A 25,808-nucleotide genomic window follows, 5' to 3' on the forward strand; every position below is an offset into this window, starting at 1 on the left:
CTCTGAGAATCAACAGCTGTACCGGCCGCCGACAGCACGAGGAAACGGCTCTCGTCATCACACGAGCCTCAAGAAACCGGGTCAGAGTTAAAGGACGGAGGAAAACACATTCTACCTGTGTCCTCATGCGATTCAAGTAAGAGGTTACGTCTGGGCAGAGATAGAATATTATAGTGTGTTATTCTTGTGTTTCAAGGTTTTTGCTTGTACAGTTTACGGACCGCCATGTTCGCTCATTATTAATACTCAGGGTATTAATTATCACAAATTTGTTTTGCTGTATTGTGGTCCAACCAAATTGGACTGTTGTGCATTTTCGCCATCGCGGGTGAGACAGCAACTGAGTTCATCCATTAAAGAGTCAAATAACAAGGGACTTTTACGAGCCCCGCTTGTAAAACCGCATCTCTGAGTGATGAACACGGCTGCTTTATCTCCAGCTATCGCGAAATCAGCTTTCGGGCTGTCACTTAATCATCTCTCTCTCTCTCTCTCACTAACCACACTGACACACACACACACACTGTCACACACACACCTTATGTGTTATAGAATTATTTTGATTTCCATATCTAATCATATCACTGTTTAGTTTGTAGTTGTAAAGGGAGTGTGCGCCCTGCCCGAGGGCATGAAGGTGACGCCAGAGCCCTGGGGATCCAAGCCTCATATGCAGACCTAGCGCTTGAAGGCAACGAAATGCCTCGCGTTAAGGTGAATGCTAGAACCGGACCCCAGAGGCGCCGATCACCCCGCCAGCAGGGTAAGCAACAGAACCAGGGGGGTGGTAACCAGACACACCCCCAGGGTCACGGCAGGCCTAAACAACAAAACGTTCGCTGGCCAAAAAGAAATGCGCATTTCAAACGAAAACCCAAACAAGAAGGTGAGTGGGTAGGCAAGGTTTCAAATCCCCTCAGAGAACAAGATTTGAGAGAGGAAATGGAGGATATTAGGAGACGCTTGACTAAGTTAGTAACTAAGCTTGACGTGCTCTGTTGTTCACCAGGTCCGTCGACCTCCTCAAAGGAACACGGCGCTGAAATCTCGTCAGTATGACTAGACGATGTACCCCCTCCCGTTAACGCCAAAGTTTACTTTGGAGGTCGGGAAAAGGGGAACAGTGTCCAAGTTGCTCCCCAAAACAGTCACTCCTAACATGCCACACCCTCCTTTTCTGGCCTTCTTGGGCGATCCGTACCGTAAGGGCAACGCCTGACACGTGGGTCATTCAACTCCCACGCACTACTCAACACCGGTTCCGAAATAGTCTAATGGGTTCCAACACCTTCGCAGAGGTGACTAGAGCAAAGCTCTCCCTTGACAGCCGTTATAGACAGAGACCTGCAACGTAAGCGTCACAAGTTACATGCAAGATAGGTCGTCTATAGCAAAACGGGCCTGGATTGACACCTTTCAAGGGATGATGCTAATAGACCCTGTTTACATATGTCCCATTAATACGGAATCACTGTTAGTTGGCCAGGTCATACTGAACCGATTGGCTCTGCTCATTGACTGCCGTCGTGGACACGTGGGCTCAGGTTGACATACTGAGACCACTTGGTCCAGAAAACAGTTCGCCAGCTAAAGATACACACGTCGCCATCGTCCAATAATCCAGCAGAGACGACGACTCCAATAAGAACAATTACAGGGCCTGGGTAAAACCCTTCAGGGTGCTATAGTCACTGTAAATTTGCAATCCGTTCTTATCAATAACACTTTGCACTCTTTAGGGATTTTGTCAGAGAAAACAACTTATGTGTGTATCGTTAGAGATCTAATGCAGGACCTCAGGGAAATTAGCTCCTCAGTCAACAGTCTGAGTGATGGAAGGATTCCAGCTTACCTGGTCTCCTTAAACCTTGTCAAACAAATTCTTAGATCTGCAACTATCTCCATTGCGCAACCTTCACAGATACACATGGCATATAGTTTTGGCATTGAAATTCCAATCCATGTAAATCCTCAGAACCTCAAAATAGAATTTATCCTCAATCTACCGTCATAGGCAGAATATATATAGACTAAAATCTGTATTTAATGTTGGTTTTCAGAGAGGTAATGCACACATTCACCTCAAAACACCACCAACACTCGCCTACCATGATGAGGACCCCTCGCTCTACCTTATCTCTAACCTAAACATGTGTACTAAGACAAAGTACATTCATTGGGTTTGTCAAAATGCAACCCCTTTGTTAGAGAGGTGACTAACTACCTCTGCGGCCAAAGAGCCGAATTCCATGAACAAGTGTCATGATAGCATGTCCATCAAAGTTGAAGGAACAGAGACAAATGTAGAGCGAGCAGGCAGTCGCTGGCTCGTTAACACACCAGCCACCGAAGTCATACGACTGCCATGATACAGCCACTAAACTAAGGCCACTAAACTAAGGCTACCAAACCAAACGGTGTTCTTAACGGTTCCCCAAAGAGCCATCGTGCACACTGACGATATTGTCCTCCATCATCTCAACGTCAACAATCATGACGCAGAAATTGAGATCATGGACACATTTAGAGGTCACAGCCTCACCGTTGATGACACCCTTCAACAGCAGCTTCAGGCTGAAGGGATGGAATTAGTGAAGTTCAGTCTCAAACTGACTGGCTTGACCACTGTGTTTCATAGTCACATAAGCAGATCGTCATCTTACCAAGAACACCCTATCGGTTTGGTTGCCCTCTGGCTCCTCCTTAGTGGTTGGATCATCGCAATTATTGCACACGCCATGTACAGGTACATTCAACACCTACAGGCCAGACTGGACTCACTTCTCATACAGCCGCATTTTACACACCAGTCTGAGCCCATCACACAGGTTAACTCCATCATTTCCAAGGATAAGCCTTTTAACCTTTAACCCTCCTTTGTTCATAACATTTTGTTCCTAGTAACCAATGTCAGGTTCTACTTTGATTTTGTGTTATGACCAAAGAACAACAAAGGATTGTGTTATGGTTAATGCTGTGCCTTCCAATAACTTGAAATGTTTATGTGTGATGAATGTAGTTTTAGAATTAGCGAGAAGTTCTATGCCCAGATGTGCCTCAATCTCTGTCCAGACGATAAAACCTCTGTAAACTCTAATGAACTGTATGGACTGTGCAACCATTTCTCTTTCCTATCAGGAATACATGGATGGAGTAACCCACAGGTTACTGTGAACCGACAAGAACTGTTCGGCCCTTCAGTTGCTCTAAAGATGCTGGACAACAACCAACTCTTCAGAACAAAGGGGGGAATGTTGGGCCTCATGTATTCAGATAGAAGACAAAGGCAGGCCTAACGCAGTCGTAAAAACATAACTTAAGCCCCCACCTTCTAAGTCGTAAATCTTACTGATAAAAATCATGCCAAAATCAAACAAAGGGAGTCCAAAACAGACTACAGATCCATGAAGCCTTGCCCTCTAAAGGATCGAGCTCTCAACTCCTATTGGATGAGGCACACAACAGAACGTCCCTCAAACATGACATCATCAGGACTTCAAATAATTCTGAAATGCTTCCAAAGTGGCTTCCGGCGACTTCGTTCACCGAATACGGACGTAGCTTTTTGCTGCTCTCCGGTGCAACCTCGTGGCATAAGGAAGTAATGTCCGACTTGAAACTGTAGCCATACAATCTCCATCTCGCTGGACGAGTTGAGATTACTCTGTGTTCAACCGAACACTCTAACAGATCCGAAGGAGACCGCCGAGCAATTCGCATCTTCATCCGTTGGCCTACAGAAGTGAAGAGATTAAAGATTTCTCTTCCATCTTCAATCAAGTCGACATTTCTGAGTTCTCCGCGAGCCCGCCGAGAATCAACAGCCGTACCGCCCTCTGAGAATCAACAGCCGTACCGGCCGCCGACAGCGCGAGGAAACAGCTCTCGTCATCACACGAGCCTCAAGAAACCGGGTCAGAGTTAAAGGACGGAGGAAAACACATTCTACCTGTGTCCTCATGCGATTCAAGTAAGAGGTTACGTCTGGGCAGAGATAGAATATTATAGTGTGTTATTCTTGTGTTTCAAGGTTTTTGCTTGTACAGTTTACGGACCGCCATGTCCGCTCATTATTAATATTCAGGGTATTAATTATCACAAATTTGTTTTGCTGTATTGTGGTCCAACCAAATTGGACTGTTGTGCATTTTCGCCATCGCGGGTGAGACAGCAACTGAGTTCATCCATTAAAGAGTCAAATAACAAGGGACTTTTACGAGCCCCGCTTGTAAAACCGCGTTTCTGAGTGATGAACACGGCTGCTTTATCTCCAGCTATCGCGAAATCAGCTTTCGGGCTGTCACTTAATCATCTCTCTCTCTCTCTCTCTCTCTCTCACTAACCACACTGACACACACACACACACTGTCACACACACACCTTATGTGTTATAGAATTATTTTGATTTCCATATCTAATCATATCACTGTTTAGTTTGTAGTTGTAAGTCGGAAGTTTATTGACTGCATTGTATTAATTATTAATTGATATTACTGCATAAATAAACTTTGTTTATATTACAAAGAGAAGTGTTTTGGTTTGTTTTGCATACGCCTGTGTCATGCTGACGGGATGTCAGTGCTCAGATTCAAACCTTCATTCATTGTTTTTTTTCCCGAAAATCGATATTCTTCGGATGTCGATTTTCCTAAGAAAACAATCTAATATTGAGACTGTTTTAATATTCGGTTATTAGTCCCTGATCCCAGGGTGGTGCCCCGTCAATGTTAATCCTTATTAATATTCTATTGATTTTTGATAATTGATAATTATCTTTGATTGAATTTGAATGATCATTAAGCTAGTGTTAATTTTAATTAATGTTTCATCGATGTTAACAATTAACGATTATCTTTGATAATTGTTGATTTTAAAGGATTAAAAAAAGCTAACATTGATTCTCATCAATGTTCTATTGATTTTAATAATTAATAATTATCTTTGATAATTATTAATTATTGCTAATAACCAAACTTGCTCCTAAACGTAGCACACTACATTTACTGGAGTCCCATATGAGGTTTTAATGAGTTAGATACAATTAATTAATTTAAATATTGATTAATAGCTACAGAAATAATTATTAATTATTTCTGATAGTAACACTGATCTAAACAACCAGTAAAGCCCTACATAATTATACACTTTACGTTAAGGTTATATACTTTAACACATGCACATGTAACGTGTTAGTAATCATATAAGGGACTATATAAAAATGATTGATGAGGGGTGTGTCCGGAAGTAGCTGACAGATGTTTATGTTTGATAACCGGAAGTGTCTGGCCAGATGTCTGTTTGATGGTTGAATGACTGGAAATGTCTGACAGGATGTCTGGTTGGTTGATGACATTAGCCGGGTGTTTGACCTTTGGTTGCAGGAAGTCTGTTTGTGGTTAAAGGATGTGTGTTTGTATCTGACAGTGGATGAGCTTTGGTTTGACAGATGTTTTAAGTGCTAAAAGTTTTTTTTCTGAGCGTGCGGTTTAAAAAAGTGGTGTGTTTTCCTGAGTGTTTATAAGTCTCCAGATTAGGAAAACTATTCTGAATGTTGAATTAAGTGAAAGGTTGGCTTTTGCCCCAAAACTCAAGAATGGATCTAGTGTGCCAGAATTAAGGTCGAACATGGTGAAGTGCGAGTTTCCCATAGCCCATGAGAGTGCTGTTGGGTTGAGTTTAATAAAACAACACGTACCGTCAAGATATACACTAGAGAAGTTGATGATGACTCGTACAACAAGTCTGGACATCTGTGAGGGGGAACCGGTACAGCTCGATGTACATTATCGATTGGGCCAGTGTGAATGATGATCAACGTTTTCGGGCACTGATGTGCACAGAACGGGGGCAGCAGGGGCACGTCATAATCTCACAATAACAGTAATAATGTGTTATTATGAAATTTCTTTGTAAATCGTGGGCATGTTGAAGAAAATTAAGCTGAGGTGCCTTTAAGAGCATGCTCTTCAGCAGATCGGGGGCGGATTCCAATCGCAAGTGATCCTCTCTATACCCTATACTCACTTTCCGACATTGTGAACCACTAGTGTAGACATATTTATTCATTATAATAGGAACGGTCACATCTTCATATTCGGTTAGTCTTTTATAAAATATTGACATAAACTGAAGGAGCCATCAGGTTCAGCCAAAGCCTGTTTGGTTTTGTTGAAACTAATAAGCCATTAGACTAATCACTTTCAGAAAAATACCATTAGGCTACCACAGTACCTAGTAATAAATCCGTTACTGTACATAAATATCATGTATAATCAACATTGTGGGATTCAAATTCAAAAGTGAAAGCCTTTTCTGAAGCTGCAGGCCCCCCTCTCTGTCTCTGTCTGCCCTATTGCGAAGTCTCCTGGCAGTATCTTGGTTCACACTGTGAGAAAGTTTGTTTCTAGAGATTAATAAGAATGTAGCCGAAATCTTTGTCTGTCATATAACCTGTCACCCTCTACAATCTCCCTCACATCAACAGTGATACTCAGTCATACACCCACCAGCAGTCCATTTGTGTTCCTGCTTTTTTTGAAAATTCTCTCTCAATATATTTGGCTTTTGAGATGCTCGTGAACAACTTGTCAGTTATTTCAGCCTCAGCAGCTGAATTGCTGTCTGATTCAGTTCAAGCACACATGCACACACCCTTGGGCTGTTTTGATTGGATACTTTGATGGTACAGGACCCCAACATGCTGCTGTTGTTTCCTTTCATTCGTCCTGCAGTTAGGCTCCTGTCACTCAATGCAAGGCCACAAATGAACTTTAGGAAACACAGCATGAAGTAGCAGTCTTTGTTTTAGTTTTCACTTCCGCGCTGTCTTGCAGAAAACAAAGATTTCATTAAAATTTGCACATAAATTTGCACATCTACACAAACTGTGTAGCTGTTCGGAGGTGATAAAGACAATCTCCATTCAATCCTTCTCTCCTGTTTGTAGCTGAATAACAGACCGCATCATGTCCGTGTGTATGTTTGTGTGTAAGCACACAGCCAGACGTTGTTTGCTTCCAGCGTACCAGAGATGGTAATTATCCTTTAATGTTTGCCCTTCATGGACCTGTCTCCACCCCTAATCCAAAATAAAGGATTAAATCCATAAATACTGTACAGCACATACTGAAAGGTCTAGTCGACTATAGTGTATTTACATGCTTTTGTGGCCAAAAAAGACATCCACTACATTTCTGAACTTTGATTTGGAGAAAGAATGTTGTCTGTTCCAGCGGCATAGCTAGACCCTGGCTGATAGGGCTGAAGACCCGGATCTTTTGTTAGTAGTCTGAATGTTTTTTTGGGATGATAAAAAAAAAGAAGAAGAAAGTAAGGCTTAATGTTAATTACATCAGGGTACAAAAGCAAAAAGACAGGCTGCAATTCTGGCTTCAAATGTAAATGAATTTTGATCAGTGAGCCCAACGAGCATTAATTGACAGTTTGTACTTTGACTTTTACCTGCTGTTTGTGCTCAAGTTCATCAGACACATTACGAACACCTCGAGTGGGAGCTTTCTATTTTCTCACAGGGGTGCAGCTTTTCTGCATCAGAGACATGGAGGTTTTATTATGCAAGCCTTATTTCTAAATATATAATCTATAATCCTCTAATCTTCATTTGTTTTTAACAATTCACATACCAATTAGATTTTAATGTATGCACAAGTCAACTTGTTCGAATCACCCCTACTTGCTCCCTTAAGATGGACTCTTAAAATCAGCTAGTGCGTTTAAGAATTACCATCTGTAATCAAATTAGCAGCAAGTTCACTGAACAGTGAACCAACCAGACTTTTTTTAGCGTTAGTAGATCAGAATGAAGAAGGTATGTCAGTAACAATACCTTCAATACAACAAAACTTTAACAAGGATATGATTTGTATGATGTAAGCCTAGGATTGTTATGCCAGTAGATAGCCACATTAATGATTAGTTGCTAACTGGTTAAGTTATACATCAGCTGAACAAATATCTGGATTTATAATTATCCATTGATAATTTGTAACAGGGATGTGCACGGTTACCGTCTTTACCATTCGTTTCACAAACAGTTATGTGGGTTTTCATCGGGAGTCAGTACGTGGAAATAAAGAATGTTTATTGCAATGAAATTTCCTCAAACGCTACTCAAAATAGCAGTACAGTGAGCTATGAGCCTAAATAGCACAATGCATAGGTCTTAAAATGATAAAATCTCACAATAAAGTCAAACAAAAATGATCAAACTGTCACTGCCTGTATATGCGCTCTGCCTGTGCTGGTTCACATTTCCATGTCATGTGCGTGGAGTTAAATAGCCTCTTTGGGGTGCCTTGATTTTTATATGGTTTAAAATTAAATGGCATTGAATTATTGTAGGCAACTTAAGTCTGCACACCAGAGCAAAAGGGAAAAACACTGTCTTACCGTTTATCAAGCACTGAAACTATGCTTTGTTAAAAACAACCTGGAATCATGTTTAATGGTGTAACAGTCATGAAACCCAATGCAGGTGTTTCGAAATGCATTTAAAAAAATATACATTATTTTTAACTATACTCTGTGATCTTACAATAGCATTTTACTGCCACGTTAAATAAAAGTAAAAATTAAGATTCTGAGAATAAACTCGTAATATTTTGCAAATAAAGTAAAAATTACGAGGATAAAGTTGTGGCATTATGAGATTAAATTCCTATGAGAATAAATTCAAAATTATTAGAATAAAGTTGTAGCACTTTGAGATTATAGTCATTATATTTTGAGAATAAAGTAAAAAATTACAAGAATAAAGTCGTAGCATTGTGAGAATAAAGTAGTATATTGTGTGAATAAAGTAGAAATATTTAGAGAGAAAAAATCTCAATATTAGGCTAAACAGTGTGTCATTATCACAACGATAGAACGGACGCCGAACCAGCAGCTTCATTAATGCAAGAGATGGATGTGGAGGATGTCGTTAAATCATACTATATAGGATAGGATTTAGCAATAAAGAAATCCTTGGTCTTTTGACGCATCAGCACAGAGTTATTAGTTTATCGACACTGCATCAGTTATTTAGGAAATTTAATTTATTCACAAGATTCACGCAGTCCTGCTCGCAATTGTTATTGGGTTTTCCTCTCTAAACAATACTGTAACTGAGGGGATGTTACCACATACATTATCTTTTAAATGGACCTATATAATTCACAGCAGTTCCAATTATTTTTCGCTTTACTTGAGTGCGAGCCTATATCTTGCACATCCCTTGAAAGGCGCCCACAGATTGAAAACTCAAGTACTAATGCACGCACAGCTGATTCATTAACAGAAATCTAACAAAATCTTCCCACAAATTCAGCTCGGTTACATAGCCAAGTTATCTCCCTGGTTATTGGTGTTGTATGTAAAGACCCAGACGCTCCATTTTGATGTTTTCCATCACTTTGATGTTACTTTCATTTTATTCTTGTAATTTTTACTTTATTCTCAAGATATTATGATAAATGACAATTGCAAATTTAAGTTGTTAAATGACTTTGATTTTTTTTTTGTTAGTGTTAGTTTCTGCACAATGAACAGTGAGCCGAAAAGTTGTATTTCTCGCTTTGATCCTCTGCAATGTAAATTAAAACGTGTTTTATTCATTTATTGTGCACCTGACGTTTGCTCCATATAAAGTTCTGAACCGGTGTCAGTGTTGTGCTTAATATAATAATTATTTGACAGGAAGAGTGGTCATTTTTTAAGTCATGGATGCAAAGATTCTTCTTATTTTTATATTATAATATGGCCTGTGGGCTACGCCCCGGATGTCATTGAAGTGTAGTGATGCCCCTGTTCTAGTAATGAAAAATGTTGCACAGGGCAAAAGTATTTTTAGTATATTTAGAAACTTCAAATGTCTGGATAGGTGTACAGTTTTACAGTTACAGTCTTGTATGAATATTTGTGATGAATGTCTTGTCTCCTTTTCTTCTCAGCCCTTTTGCTGCTCTACGATGTGACAAATAAATCTTCTTTCGACAACATGCAGGTAAGACTCATGTGGCATTTAGGGGTAAAGACTCCATTTGCCATCAAATCTTGATTTTATGACAATTTGTTGGTATCACAACATTAGTAAATTTAATAAGATGCATTACTGTAGTTATCATGATCTAAGAATGTACAATATATTTTTTAGGCATTTATTAATCTTAGTTCATGTTAATTTATAAAAATAAAATGTATTTATTATTTCATTTTAGATCATAATGCATTAATGTTAATGTACACAACTTTTACTTAAAAAACTTATTAGTATATGTTAAAATTATCATCAGCTTAGATTAATAAATGCTGTAAAAGTATTGTTCATTGTTAGTTACTGTAATTTTAACTAATTTTAATAAACACAACCCTTTAAGCTTAAACCTTGTTTAAGCTTAAAGTAAACATGAAATCAAATTGTCCCAGATTAGTTTTATAATACACGTTTCTGGTCCTATTGTGCATGATTCATCAAGTAACATTTTTTGTTGTCTTTGTAATCTTTTATCAAAATGAAATAACTTGCTTTGCCCCTAAAACCACTTTCCTTTTTGGCTGACATCATCATTCCCTCTAACTTTTTTAACCCCTCCCCTCCAGCCACCTAGCTCCATTCTGGTACGCCTGTTTTTCACAATCCAATCAATTCCCATTAAATAAAATGTTCCTCATTGAATATCCTGTTTCACCTGGAAATGTGTCGATAATTACAAATGTAGAATGGGTTGCAAATGGTATTTCACGTGGACTTTAACTTTACACTTACTTTAAACTAGTACTATAAAGGCCACATACATGGACGCCAGCAGCCATGCAGTAAATTTACGGTAGGGAGAATGGAGGGGAAAAATGTGTTAGGCTAATGAAAGGGAAATAGAGATGCAAGTTTAATGACACATCAAAGAGAGGTATTGAGGCCATCTGTCCTGCAGGTTTATATCAGCTGGGCCAGTTATTAATACATCATGAAGTACTGCACCATTTATAACCATTAACAGAGGCATAGGGGACAGATAACACCCCAGGCTTTTAAAGATCCTTATTAATATGTGAACATGTAAACACACAACCCCCTCACACTCCCACACTTACTCTCATACTCTCTCTCTCTCTCGCTCTCTCTCTCTCTCTGACACACACACACCATAAACCAGGGTTTACGTTAACAGGTAAATACTGTTTTTGACTATTAAATTGAGAGATTCATCAATACCAATTTTTGAAGACCAATACAAGTACCTAGTTTTACGTATCGGCTGATACGAGTAGTTTTGTGTTTTTATACATATGCCATTCTATTTGTATTGATATCATGATATAGCCTATAATAGTGTTTTCAGTAATTAAAAATGACAATTCTGGGACGTTTCACCAGGGTGAAGCTTGCATTTAAATGTAACCTAGCTAACATGTATGAGACGTTACTCATGCTTTAATGACATTATTTTATGCATGTTGTTTAGCACATTCATGTAGTGGCCAATCCGGCCGGATTGATTTTTGTGAGTATGTTGCGTTGAGATTGACAGAGTTTGAAGTTTGTTTGATTACTTTATCCTGTCATCATTAAACAAAACATACATGATTTTTGGAGTCACAGTATATACTGTATATATGGAATTGTGTGGATAGCAACACTAATAGATAAACATTTATTATTGTTTTGGACAGTCCATCATTTTACTACGCAAAATAAAAAAAGAAATGAGATCACAGATCTTTTCCTCCCCATTTATCGGGCAAACTGTATCATTCCCAGACACATTGACTGCCACCAAATTTTCTTGGCGGAAAATAAAAAATAAAATAAAAAATACTCTAATTGCAGCTCCAATCACACATTCACATGTGCAAATACAATTCCTACAACCAAAGGTTGCAGCTCACACCCACATACATTTGCATCTCAACAAGCTTTTGTCTCGGACTCATAACCATAAGGGACATTTTAAGAGTGTGTGTGTGTGTGTGTGTGTGTGTGTGTGTGTGTGTGTGCGTGTGTGCGTGTGTCGTGTGTGCGTGTGTGCGTGTGTGCGTGTGTGTGTGCGCGCGTGTGCGTGTGTAAAAAGCACCTGTTCATTTGCACTCAAGCTGCACCTCTGCTGCTCAGGTTAATTAATGTAACTCCATGCTAATCACTGTGACAAACAGGAACAAAAGCCAGATATATGAAAAGCCAAAGCCTTCTCGTCAGCTATCAAGGATGTTTATGGGGAGTTGATGCACATTGTGTTCATGTACTTTTTATATCAACGTCAAGACTTTAGGCTAACATTTTTAATGGAAAGTTTAGATTTTTGATCAACATTTGTAGTATATCAGTTAATATGAGTGTATAAAATGCTAATTAACATAGATTTAGATTAAGTATTGCATGTCACCTCGCAGGACATCCCAATAATAATTAATGTCATCTGTTCTTACACACAAATGTATTGTTTTTCAGTATTATTTTGTCATATATGCTGATCTTTTGTAATTCCATTAAGGACTGTAAATGCAATCAACCTGTCTGCATCAAGCCATGCACACCATCACATTAAGCTTTCTCTTTATTGTCAAGGCATGGAGCGCACTAAATAAACTTTGTCTTCCCTTGTGCTGTAATGCAGATTCAAGGCGCTATGCTGTTGCTGGCAGCACCATTTTCATTACTTGCAGAGATAATTGACATATTTAGTGCTAAAAAGGATTACATCGGATTAAGGCAGGAGAAGTGAATTTCACATGGTTGCATCAGCATCTTTTTCTTGTAATGAATCAACCACATGGTCACTAATAAGCTCGGACTAAATCGCATCGTGTGGCAAATTTTCCCATAATGGGTTTGTATGTCAGTGGGCCGATGTGAACATGTTGGGATTTGCAGTGAATACAGAAGGGTGCACTCGTTCAGATCAGGAAAAATCTTTTAAACCACCAAGTGATATTGATAATCAAAAGATGAAGAGAGTGCATGAATTGAAGATTTTAGAGGGTGGAGATGACTTAAATGCACAGAGGACATGCACGCACATGATGAAAACACAAGCCAGATTAGATGAGGAATGCTCTAGTACAGTTTTTGAGGTCAGCTTGTACTGGGCCTGTGTGCAGCATATTGAGGCTGTGCATTGCAGTTACATAAACCTCAAAAGCTTAAGGGCTTTTCACTTATACAGTAGTTCAACCAATAATAAAACTGCTTTCATCATTCACTCACCCTCATGTCATTTCAAACCTGTATGACTTTCTTTCCTCTATAGAACACAAAAGGACATTTTTTTTTGTTGTTGCTCTTTTCCATGCAATTACAATAAGTGGGTACTGAAGCTTCAGAAAGAATGCACAAATTATCATAAAAGTAGTCCATATGACTCATGTGGTATATTCATTTGGTTTAAACCCTCTGAAGCCATGAATAGCTTTGTTTGACGAACAGATCAAATTTTAAGTCATTATTCACTGAAAATATTGACAGAACTTTAATTTTTTTTGAGTGAACTATTCCTTTAAAGGACAATTTAACCCACACCAAAAACAAGACTCCTTTATTAGGTAGAGGTCACCAATTAGCAGACTGCTTTTCAGATCCAGACCAAAGATTGGTTCCACCTGTACCCTGAATCATTTATCGAAAATTAATATAGTTCTAAATAAAGAGTTTTTTGTCCATGTAGAAATGGAGCATCTAAAGTGGCATATATGCAATGAAAAGGGCATTTCTTAATGTATCTACACAGGAATCACAGTCACATGAAAGAACGAATCAGATCAGTGAACCTGCTTGGTGAACAGTGTACACTGTAAAAGTGGTAACCTGCAATTGTCACCTTAAAGGAATGAAATAAATATCTCATAATTTACTCACCCTTATGCCATCCTAGATGTGTATGAATTTCTTTCTTTTTTGGAACACAAATAAAGATTTTTAGAAGAATATCTCAGCTCTGTAGGTCCATACAATGCAAGTGAAACTTTGAAGCTCCAAAAAGCACATAAAGGCAGCATAAATGTAATCCATAAGGCTCCAGTGATTAGTCTTCTAAAGCCATCCAATCGATTTGGGGTGAGAACAGACCAAAATATGATTCCTTTTTTATTGTACATCTTGCCATTGCAGTCTCTTGGCACAATCGTGATTTCAAGCTCGATTACACTTCCTAGTGCTTGACGCGTACACAGAGTGATAAACCACTGAAGTCGTATGAATCACGTTTATGCTGCCTTTATGCGCTTTTTGGACCTTTGTTTACCATTCACTTGCATAGACCTACAGAGCTGAGATATTCTTCTAAAAATCTTTGTTTGTTTTCTGAAGAAGACAGAAAGCCATACACATCTGGGATGGAATGAGGGTGAGTTAATGATGAGAGAATTTTCATTTTTGGGTGAACTATTCTTTTGGGGTATTTCCACCTGATCTAACCCATAAAATGAGTTATGATGGAGTAAACTAATGTATTCAGGTTGATTAAGCGATATTAAATAAACATTTTCACTTGAATAAAATAAAAGTTAATTTAGATGTTACTACATAAAGTACTTGTATATAACCGCGAGTCTGACCATCACCCCTAGTGAGACAAAACCGTGACTCGTCAGTGAAGAACACTTTTTGGCAGTCCTGTCTGGTCCAGCGAAGGTGGGTTTGTGCCCATAGGTGACTTGTTGCCGGTGATGTCTGTTAAGGACCTGCCTTACAACAGGCCTACAAGCCCTCAGTCCAGCCTCTCTCAGCCTATTGCGGACAGTCTGAGCACTGATGAGGGATTGTGTGTTCCTGGTGTAACTTGGGCAGTTGTTGTTGCCATCCTGTACCTGTCCCGCAGGTGAGAGATTCGGATGTACTGATCCTGTACAAATGTCTGCCACTGCAAGGACGATCAGCTGTCCTTCCTGTCTCCCTGTAGTGCTGTCTTAGGCATCTCACAGTACAGACATTGCAATTTATTGCCCTGGCCACATCTGCAGTCCTCATGCCTCCATGCAGCATGCCTAAGGCACATTCACACAGATGAGCAGGGACCCCGGGCATCTTTCTTTTGGTGTTTTTCCAGAGTCAGTAGAAAGGTCTATTTAGTGTCCTAAGTTTCTATAACTGTGACCTTAATTGCCTACTGTCTGTAAACTGTTAGTGTCTTAATGACTGTTCCACGTGCATGTTCATTAATTATTTATGGTTCAGTGAACAAGCATGGAAAACATTGTTTACAGATCTTTATTGTAAAGTGTTAAGTTTTTTTGGATTTTTACAAAAGTTTTGAGTATATGTGTATAATATATATATATATACACACACACACACACACACAGTATATTAGGGTTGCTCCAATACCAAATTTGTGGTTTCGGTACTATACCAGCCCTGGTACCTCAGTATCTATACTAACTCGATACTTAGGCAACAAATAAAAAAACCTTCTGGATTCCATGTTAAATGTTTTAATTAAATGTTGGAATCAAATTGTGTTTACATACACCGGGGTACATGCGGGTCCTTAAGTCTTAAATTTACTTTTTAAAATGTAAGGCCATAAAAAGTCTTAAATATCTTAAATTACAAGTCTTACATTTCATTTGCTGAGGTCTTAAATTTTGTGGCGTGAATAGAGGAGACGCACACTTAAAACAGCAGAATCTGCGCAAGTAAACTTCATCTCTATCTCTCTCTCTTTCTCTCTCGTGCATCCATCATTTAGCAGCTGACGCTTGAGTTTAGTGTGAGCACGCACAGGGAAGCGCATTTTTACTGAACTTACGATGTTACACATGTATAAACCTTCATAAACCCGTTAATCCGAAATGCAAAGGCGTTATTTTGCATATCTAACACCGTCGCTCCTGCTTATAATCGACAAAGCTGTCAGCGTTACAGTTTGCAAGCGCGCAAGGCTGGAGCAGTCTTTTGACGCCTTTCAAATCATTGCGCTTCCTTATTTTACACTATACCTTTGACAATAATTGTAAAGCTAACAGAACTACTCAGCTGCAGAGTTACACCTGTTATATCTCTCATCTCCATCTCTCTAGATCTAGGGATGCCAACGTAATTGACACTGTTCTCACGCTCTCACGCCACACGTCCCTTTTCTCACGCAGTGATAACCTCGCAGAGCAAAGAGGACACTGTCAGTGCACGGACAGACAAGACAGAGCAAGCCGCATGATGCTGCGAGTTATTCAGACCAATCGGGGAAAGCAGCAGCACAGCATCTCTCCCTCTCTTTCTCTTTCATAATTTAATCTGTTAACATTTTCAATACATCTTGTCAACTTTAAACGGCAATTTTTAAGGTAACTGATATTTGAGATATTTCACTCAAAAATTTAAATTGTCATCACTTACATTCATTCTGTTGCAAACCTGTATGACTTTCTTATTTCAGTGGATATCAAAAGGAGATATTAGGGAGTTTCAGTCACCATTCACTTACATTGAATGAAAAACAAGATGCAGTGACAGTGAATGGTGACTGAGACTAAACATTTTTCTTAACACCTCCTTTTTTGTTCCATGGCAGAGAAAAATTAATTCAGACTTAAGGGTGAGCAGTGATGACAGAAATTAAAGTTTTAAATGAACTGCCCTTTAACTACCTGTTAAAGTATTTGTTAAAGGTATTTGCCAAGAAAAAAAATATAAATGTTATTCAGCACTTGCTAGACTTTATTCACAGCAGCGGTATCTTTGATGTTTAATGACAATGACAACAAGGCTGTGCAGGATAGACGTACAGTCTCTTCGATGAGATGTACTGCAGTTGAAAGTGTTTTTGGATCATTCTGTGTACAAAACATTGAAAAAAATATCTTTTCAAGGACACTCAGTAGACAAAAAACTCCAGACAACATGAGTTGTGGAAAATCAGATGGGATATTGGAGCTTTTTACAGATTTATACCGTGCATGCCTTTGAAGAAATGGTAAGTCTATCCCTCACAGCCTCGTTTCCATTCCCATTAAAAATCAAACATGGTGCTACTGTGAATAAGGTCTATAGACCAATCCTCTTATTTACAAAAATGTCAGCGCATGTGCAGTAAGTGGTGGCAGAAAGCCCGCTGATTGTTGTGTTAGATTTGACAGATTAGAGGATTAAATGAAAGTATGACACAAAACCATCATAAATACAAACATGTTCTTAGCGATACAATTACTATAATGATATGAGTTAATAACAAACATGTAATCATGTTTGCTATAAATTTATGCTGCAAAGTTGTGAGTTGAAATGATCTCCTCAGTCCAGTCAGCTCTGTTGATGATCTTGAAGCCACAGCAGTCAACGAGAGCCCTCGGAATAATTTTTCAACAACGTAATCCAATAAAAGTTTATTTTTTGCGCATGGTTTTTGCCACCGCTTCCGTGTTTGACATAAGTGGTGACGTTGCCAAAGCATTGGTCTAATGCGTCATGTCTTGCTAGAAAGCAAGTGACTAAAGAGAAGGGTCACAATATAGGCTACATACTTTAGGCTACATGCATTCTTAATGAATTAATTTAGAGTTTTAATGTTGTATTAATTTATTAACACATAAATGCACAATAATATATATATATATATATATATAAACAAAAACATGTCCAAATACATTCAGGTAGCCTCAGTGCTTTTGTATTTACCAGCTAATGAATTCATGTTTTTCTTTATTGCAAAAGTGGTCTTAAATTTTTCTTAAAGTTGGCCTTAAAAAGTCTTAAATTTCATTCCTTCGAACCTGCAGATACCCTGATACATACATACTGTACAGCTTTAATCAAATGAAAATATTATACTTATATATAATTTTTGGTAAAAAAAAATAAATAAAAAAAAAATAAATAAAAAGATGCACATCAGAGCTTTACAGTATTAATGAAAACATTAAATCAAAAATATCTGAGGCAAAATTCTGCCATGGCTAAATCACAGTAGATACATAATACTAATAATATAACAATTTAATGTTATATTATTGTTACTATGAGTATTATTGCAACTGCAGTAGTAATATTTTTCTGTCGTAATGTCTTAAATTTCACGCAATCAGTTGAATAGAGCACTCATTTCAGCGGAACTTTTATTTTGAACGATTTTTGAAGTTCTACCTGTTTGTGAAGGATTCGTTATATCAAGCTTCCCGCAACTCGCGAGCTGAATCTCTGAGCTGCAATGGAGAAAGAGTTAATATGAGAGTTCACAGCTGGTTATACACTCAACACACTGATCTGTGGCTCTGCAGATGGATACTATTGGACATGCTGCATGAAAATCAAACATTAGTAGTGTGTGTTATGTTTGTGTTCTTGTGTGTCTTGTGTGTGCTTGTGTGTGTGTGTGTGTGTGTGTGTGTGTGTAAAGGAGATGACAGGGCAGAGAGGTGCCTGTTATTCATACTGTGGCATGCAGCACATGTGACTGTATATTATTTCATTAAATGACATCCTTCTGATGTTTAATGATCACACTTGGCCATATAGAAGCTTTTTTTTATTATTATTATTGTCAAATGGTCTTTGATTTCATCTCAAAACTCTCACATTACATAAATTTAGCTAATATCAGCATACTTTAATATAGTACCAAAATTAACAAACAAGATGATATCGTGATATCGATATAAACATTTTTTGGTATCGCGATTTCATTTGTGTATAGTGTATACCGCGCAACCCTACAGTGTATGTGTGTGTGTGTATATATATATATATATATATATATATATATATATATATATATATATATAAAGCTTAAATCTTAAAGATAGCAGCTATTTGACAGATAAAAACAAGAAAGAAAAGCATATACTATTCTATACCACGCGGCTGCGTTTTACATTACCCCGATAAACAATACTCGAAAAATGTTACCGGTTGACACATTTCTACCAGTATATCATTTAAACTGGTATATCGCCCACCCCTGTGCCATGAACAAACATTCTGACCAATGAGGGGACAGATTGATAACTTTTATTAATGCTAATTAACAAGTTTTGGTCTTTTTTTAAATGCTGCCTTGTGAAAGCAAACTGAACCAAGGGTAAAAAAAACAACATTGTAACAATTGTAGCCTCTGGGTCAGAATATAGCAAGCAAACTACAGGTCTGAAAATGCCTTTAGGCTTTTGAACAATATTAATTGCCATCTTATAATTATTAATACATTTAAAGATTTTTTGGAGCTTTTAATCAAATTGCTGTTGCCCCCGTAATCAGCAACTTGATGCAATATGCCTTTACCATGGAAATATCACTGAAACACACTGCTTCTTCTGGCTTTTTGCTTTATTAACACATATGACACTGTAAACCAGGGATCTCTAGCCACTAGCCAGGTGGTGTTCTCTGAAGGCCAGTTGAATAGTTACAATACAAGTATTTTTCAACTATGAATTACTGACAAATTATATATTATAACTACATATTATTAGCTCAGGTATACAATTATTACACAAGTGTAACAAAACTTTTCATGGATGTGAGTACGTAGGGTTGTTTGTTGACCGTATAAAACGATTTAATGTGGCAAATGTGGCACTCAGGCCAGTATTTTGAGACCCTGCTGTAAACAATATACTTATTCATGGAGATTTTTTTTTATTTTTTATTCTAGTTGCGCATTTTGACATTTTTCTCTTTATTCCTGTCTGTCTAGGTATTTATCCTTTATAAGGCCCTAAACAAAACAACATCAATCTGCACCACTTGACCTCTCATTATTTCACTGCTTTCATTGTTTTCTACTTCTGAACCGAACTACTCCCTCATTTCACAGGGACAATCTGTTTATCTTTATCTGTTCTATAGCAGCTTAAATATTAGTCTGCTTTTAGCACTATAGCGCCTTAAATGTAAAATTAATTCATTTATATATGTATATATGGACATTTTTCCAGTTCCTTTTACCCTCTCGCCTCAGTTATCTCTATTTATTTTCCTCTGTTGCTCTCTCCTTTGCTTTTACTCTTTTCATCTTCCTCTCCTCTCAAGCTCTACCTTTTTCTCCTTACTTTTGTATTTTCCTTTACAAACTCACTCTCTCTCTCGCTCTCGCTCTCTGTCTCTCTTTCTTACACACACACACATACACACACACACACACACACAGTTGTTTTTATATAATTGTGGGGACTCTCCGTGCATTTTATGGATTTTATACAGATCTGACAATAATTTCTATCCCCTAAACCTAACCCTCACAGAAACCTTTTTGCATTTTTACATTTTCAAAAAAACATCATTTAGTATGTTTAATAAGCCAATTCCCTTGTGGGGACTGCTGGCTGGGCCCCACAAGGTAGGTGATCTCAGGTTTTACTATCCTTGTGGGGACATTTGGTCCCCACAATGTAGTACAAACATGTGTACACACACACACACACTCTCAGAGGAGTAAGATGTTGTTGTGTATGCTGATGGTTCCTCTAGGTTGTGATTTGAGCTGAGAAAGAGCCAGTCGTACTCTGTTTGCTCTGTCCACCAGAGGCAACGGATCACTGTGTCACTCAATCCATGATTGGATTTTTGCCCTGGCTGCCGTATAATTGAAATGTTAGACTGTCCTTGTTTTCATCACGTCTGAGAAAGAGTTTCTATCTGAAAAGTTTCCTGCTGTTATATTCACTCACTGCCTTTGTTTCTGCCCTGACTATGATCTGGTTATTATTTGTGTGTGATTAATTCTGTGGGTGTAATCTTAGATGCTATTGTTTTGATCAGTCTAGTCATAAATTGTAGCTTAGCACAACCAGAATGCAAAATCAAACACACTGGCTTTGATTAAAGCATGCACATTGTTTTGTATAACCATTTAGCATAATTTTTTGTTACTGTTTGTCAGGTTAAGAGAATGCTCTAGCACAATGGTTCTCAAACATTTCAGGCCTACTGCCTCCTAGGCTTAAATCAGAACATCCAAGTCACTCAAATGTTCGCTATAATTTATCAGAATTAAGTAAATTGTTTGGAGTGTAAGGTTGAAGGAATATTACACCCGAAATTCTGTCATAATGTACTTTATCCTAATGTCATTCCAAAATCATTTGACTTTCCTTCATCCGTTGAGCAAAAAAGGAGAGATTTTGAGGAATGTTGATGATGCTCTTTTTTGCTTTCTGTTCTTTTCTTTTCTTTTACAATTAAAGTGAATTATTACTGAGGCAATCAGTTCCTAACATTCTAGTTAGTTAGTAACCTTTATTTAACCAGGATAAAAACTCATTGAGATAAAATTATCTTTTTCAAGAGTGACGTGGCCAAGAAGGCAGCACTGACAAAAATGTCAGATAACATAACATGAAAGTACAATTTACACCCTCACCCCTGCCAAAAGAAAGACAGACAAACAAAACTAAATGATAAAAATAAGGTAAGTCCAACTTGACTATACTCAATGTTGTTAACAAGTGCCATAAAATCAGCCAGTGGAGGGAGCACTGTAAATTTTAAATATTCCTGTAAGTCATTCCATGTTTTTGGGGAATTAAACTTAAAGCTTTTTTACACTGCTCAGACCTAACACGGGGAATGGCAAATAGTACAATGTCCTTTGAACGAAGATTATAATGTTCATGTTTTACAGAGATAATAGATAAGTAAATTGGAGACAGGCCACATTTTGATTTATAAATGAAACAGTACCAGTGTAATCGCCTTCGTGAATCCAGAGGTGGCAGTTCAGCCTTAGCATAGAGAGTACAATGGAGGGTTTGATAACCACAACCAGTAATAAAACATAAGGCACTATGAAAAAGGGTGTCTAGTTTTTTTTTTTTTTTTTATATTGTACTGGGGCATGCATGTAAAATAAGTCACCATAGTTTAATAGACTGCCTAAAGTCATACAGAGAAAATTCCATACAGTTTGGAACAACATGGAGTGAGTAAATGACAACAGAATTTTCAATTTGGGGTGAACTATCCCTTTAAATACTGCGAGCAAAACAGTAGCATATTTTGATTAATCTCAATATTCTGTACTATATACTGTAGTTAAATGAATTGCACACAAAAATGAAAATTCATAAGTAATTTACTTTATTTTAATTCTCATGTCGTTCCAAACCCATATTACTTTCTTTCTTCTTTGGAACACAAAAGGAGATATTTCAATAAATGTTGCGATTCTGATTTCCATACAATAGCAGTCGATAGTGACTCACTTAAAAGTAAAAAAAATAAAATAAAAATCACACACAAGTGTCATAAAAGTAGTCAATGCAACTTGTTTGTTATATTCCAAGTCTTCTGAAGACATATGATCATGTGTAAAATGAACAGATAGAAATGTAAGTCTTTATTCACTCTCAAATAAATGATTAAAAACTCTGTCAATCAAATATGGTGACACGTCAGTATGATCAAACCACATTGGACCTTCTGTCATGACGTCATGCCCTTTGGTCACAAGACGCACCCGAACCAATAAGCATACCATTAAGAAAGGAATACAGTCTTAATGCAATTGAATTGGAATGCAAACAAAATACTAAAGCCTACATTTTAAAATTTGAGGAAATTTAGCAAATCTTAAAACTTCTCCAATCTGTTTAGAGGCTCTGGGAACTCTTCTGTCAGGCTGGTTACATTACCAAAATCATTGCATAAATTCAAAATTCTCAATGCAGAAATAAAAATGTAGGCTATGCATTGGAGTCAAAGATGCACAAAGCTACATACAAATTGTAAATGAGACATCAAAAGTTGCATTAACTGAACATTTATTCATCATTTAACGAATTGGAAAAAAATATTAATAGATACTATAGACTATGTACAGACTATGTATAGACTATGTTTTCCTACTTTAGAAACATTCCCACAGTAAAGGAAGCAATTAGCAATTATTAGCAATTAAAAGTGAAGAAAAGGGCAGTAAATTAAGTGCCTCTGTGAAAAGGGAGAGACCGAGAGAGAGAGATGAGTGAGGATTTCAGAGAAACAAGAGATTTTAAGTGTAGTTCAGTGAGAAAACTGAGATATTGTTCCTTAAATTGGGTGACCAGATCGCAGTAAAAAAAGCCAAAAATGCAAACACAGCATTTCAACAAAGTATGTTTGAAGAGCTATCTCATTAGATAATTAATTACTTAAGTAGTTGCAAGTGGATAATGAAAATGCATTTTCATTTTCACCTTCATCGAATTTGGTCAGAATCCATTCCTGACCACCTCCGAATGTGGTTTCAGTGGTCCTATCACAATGCGTCTTGGGTGCATATACACCTGGCTTTTAACGTGGTTAAATGTGATCCAATAACCGAAAACTCATGTTAATGCCAGGTGTAAATGAGGCCAATAATTTGGAAATTTTGTACTTGTTGGTTTGTTGAGTTGAGCCATCAGAGAGTTTCTATGAGCTTTTTCTTTCTTTTTTTTTTTTTTATAATCTTGGTTAATATAGTTTATATATCTCTATAATTGTGTTTTTTTTTTTATTTAATTTTTTTTTATATAAAGTTCTCTAAAGTGATACGACTTGAAGACGGAGCCACTGTTCAAGTGAAAATGCAGAATGATGTGTAGAAATAGTTAGCTGAGAATATAAAGTTTCTGCTGTCTTGACCCTTTTATGACAAGAGTTCATTTAAAATAATCTTTGGTGTTCTTCTAAAGAGGCCAAGAAGAGTGATTTCTCTGTCTGCAGAGACAGCTACAGCAATGCATCAGTGCTCTTCTGAGGTCCACTTCAAACCACCTAATTGACCAGCTTTACCCTTTCTTCGTGGCCAGTACATCAAACAGACTCTGTTTGGCACAATGCCAGTTTTGCTTCAACTGTTCACAGTCTTCATGTCACTGGGAAAACTGCTAATTTTAATGAAGGCTATTTGTCAATTTTTAGATTTCAGTCTGCACATCAGGTAACTTGGGTTCTGTTTACACATGGATTAACATTAATCTCGGGTAATCCAATTGCCAAAGTGTTCAGCCAAGAAACATTAAACTGTTATTTACATGCATCACAAATGCATATCTTGTGGCCATGTGCCATTTTTTTTGAGGGGAACTTCTCTGATTTCATGATTTCATTTATTACTCACTACATCAGAGTATCACTGTTTACCTGATTTACATTTTGAGCGGAATGCTCAATAGTATTTTATTTGAGCCAACACAGTCTATGACAGCTCATAATGATTTGAATGAGATGGCGAAATTGTAAGATATTGGCTTGTACGAAAAGGTACGACTTTTATTGCTATTGCAAATATGTCATCAAATTATATAGTATTAGATGTTTTACTAGTTCCAATCAGCATTGCCAGAATGTCATATTTCCTGCAGCTTTCCCTTTATGTTTCTAGTTTCTGAGTGCCCAATAGCAAAGATGCAGCATGCAATTTGCATACTTCCAAGGCTGAATGCAACAACTGCTCTTGAGATGAATAGGAATGCTAAGAATAGCTCTCTCCTGGTATTATGTACCTTGGGTAGAACCATTACCACACTCAAAATAAAAATAAAAAACCTGACTTCAAGTAATAAGGGTTCTTTGTAGAACCCTCATGTGATGGGATAATATGAACAGTCTTGTAATGGGTCCTTGCTAGACCCTCATTTGACAGTTCCACCTACAGATCTTAATAAGAGGATTCTGTGTATAGTAGGCAGAAGGAGCAATTTACACTCCATCCAGGAGTCATCCAGTTCTATAAGTGATGAGTCTGATTCATGACGTCTCTCAGAAGATAGAGAATGTCTGGAGTATGTCCATTTCAAATCATTACCAAGCCTGAAAATCTCTTTGAAGACACACATTCAGTACACACACACATACACTCACCCTTGAGCCAGACACAATTTTTGTCTATGGATACAATTTCAGTGGGGAGAAATGCACAATTCCCACCGTCTTAAACATTTTTTAGTTTTTTTTTTAATTTTATTTAGTTTTTAATCTAATTACTCCTGCAGCAGGGTGCCGATCTTTTACAGACCTCTGTATACTTGTGCTGTACATACCCTACAACCACTTGAGAATGTGTGAAGCGCATGCTTCACTGATCACAGCAACAACACCAATGCAGTGCTTTGACCCTTTTAACAGCAGGTCAAAGGAAATCTAATGCTTCACCTGAAAGATTGTAAACACATCCATCTTCTATTTAATTGAGTCTGTATTTTTTTTCTGTACATTTTGCTTTTATTATAAACCAAAAATACTGAATATGCTTTTTAAGGTTACAGTGCACTAGCACAAACATTGAGGGGGGAATTCATTTAGAATGAAATGTGCCCGCTGATGGCATCATTTTTTGCATATACTGTCTGTGTAGGATCCGCATCTGATTCGTTAAAGGAATGATGCAAATGTGCAAATATGACCAATAAACTTATTGCTGAACACAATTTACATGCCAATCTTGTGGGTTGGTTCTGAGTATTAGTGGGGATTTTGATTCATCCCAGTGTCTCAAATCTTTTGAATCCGTTCACCAGATAGATTCATTCGGGTTCGTTCACTGATTCGTTCAGTAACCATTTCTGCAGATGACACCACTACATCAGTTGGTGGCGACAAATGAGTGTCTTTTATGTGTTTTGAGTGTCATTAAACCATTGTTAGAAATCAAAGGGAAAGACTTCAGTGAATGAGAAATATGAGAAACAAGTATATGGAAGTGAATGAGAACGATTTGTATAAAAACTCTGATTCGTTCACAAACGAACCACTACTAGTTCTGAGGAGGTTTGGAGGATGTAGCAGACTACAGCGATCTGGGATGCTTTACTGGGACTGTAAAGCTCTTTAAAATGCAGATGCGTTATGGTTTAACTGGATTGCAGGTGGCAAGTGAATAAGACATTGATCTATGACAACATTATCACATGGAAAGTCAGAA

The 25,808-nt window shown here is 37.6% G+C and overlaps 1 protein-coding gene across 1 annotated transcript in view; it reads left to right on the forward strand.

Moving 5' to 3' along the window:
* The window catches only part of LOC127426637 (ras-related protein Rab-26-like), a 112,679-nt gene that overhangs the window by 57,181 nt on the left and 29,690 nt on the right, over window positions 1–25,808 (forward strand). Inside the window, exon 5 of the mRNA XM_051673568.1 lies at window positions 9,951–10,003. Within this exon, the coding sequence (XP_051529528.1) occupies window positions 9,951–10,003 (53 nt within the window). The remainder of the gene's footprint in view (window positions 1–9,950; window positions 10,004–25,808) is intronic.

Source organism: Myxocyprinus asiaticus, chromosome 36 (assembly GCF_019703515.2).
Source record: "Myxocyprinus asiaticus isolate MX2 ecotype Aquarium Trade chromosome 36, UBuf_Myxa_2, whole genome shotgun sequence".
In the NCBI taxonomy this organism is placed as follows: Eukaryota; Metazoa; Chordata; class Actinopteri; order Cypriniformes; family Catostomidae; genus Myxocyprinus; species Myxocyprinus asiaticus.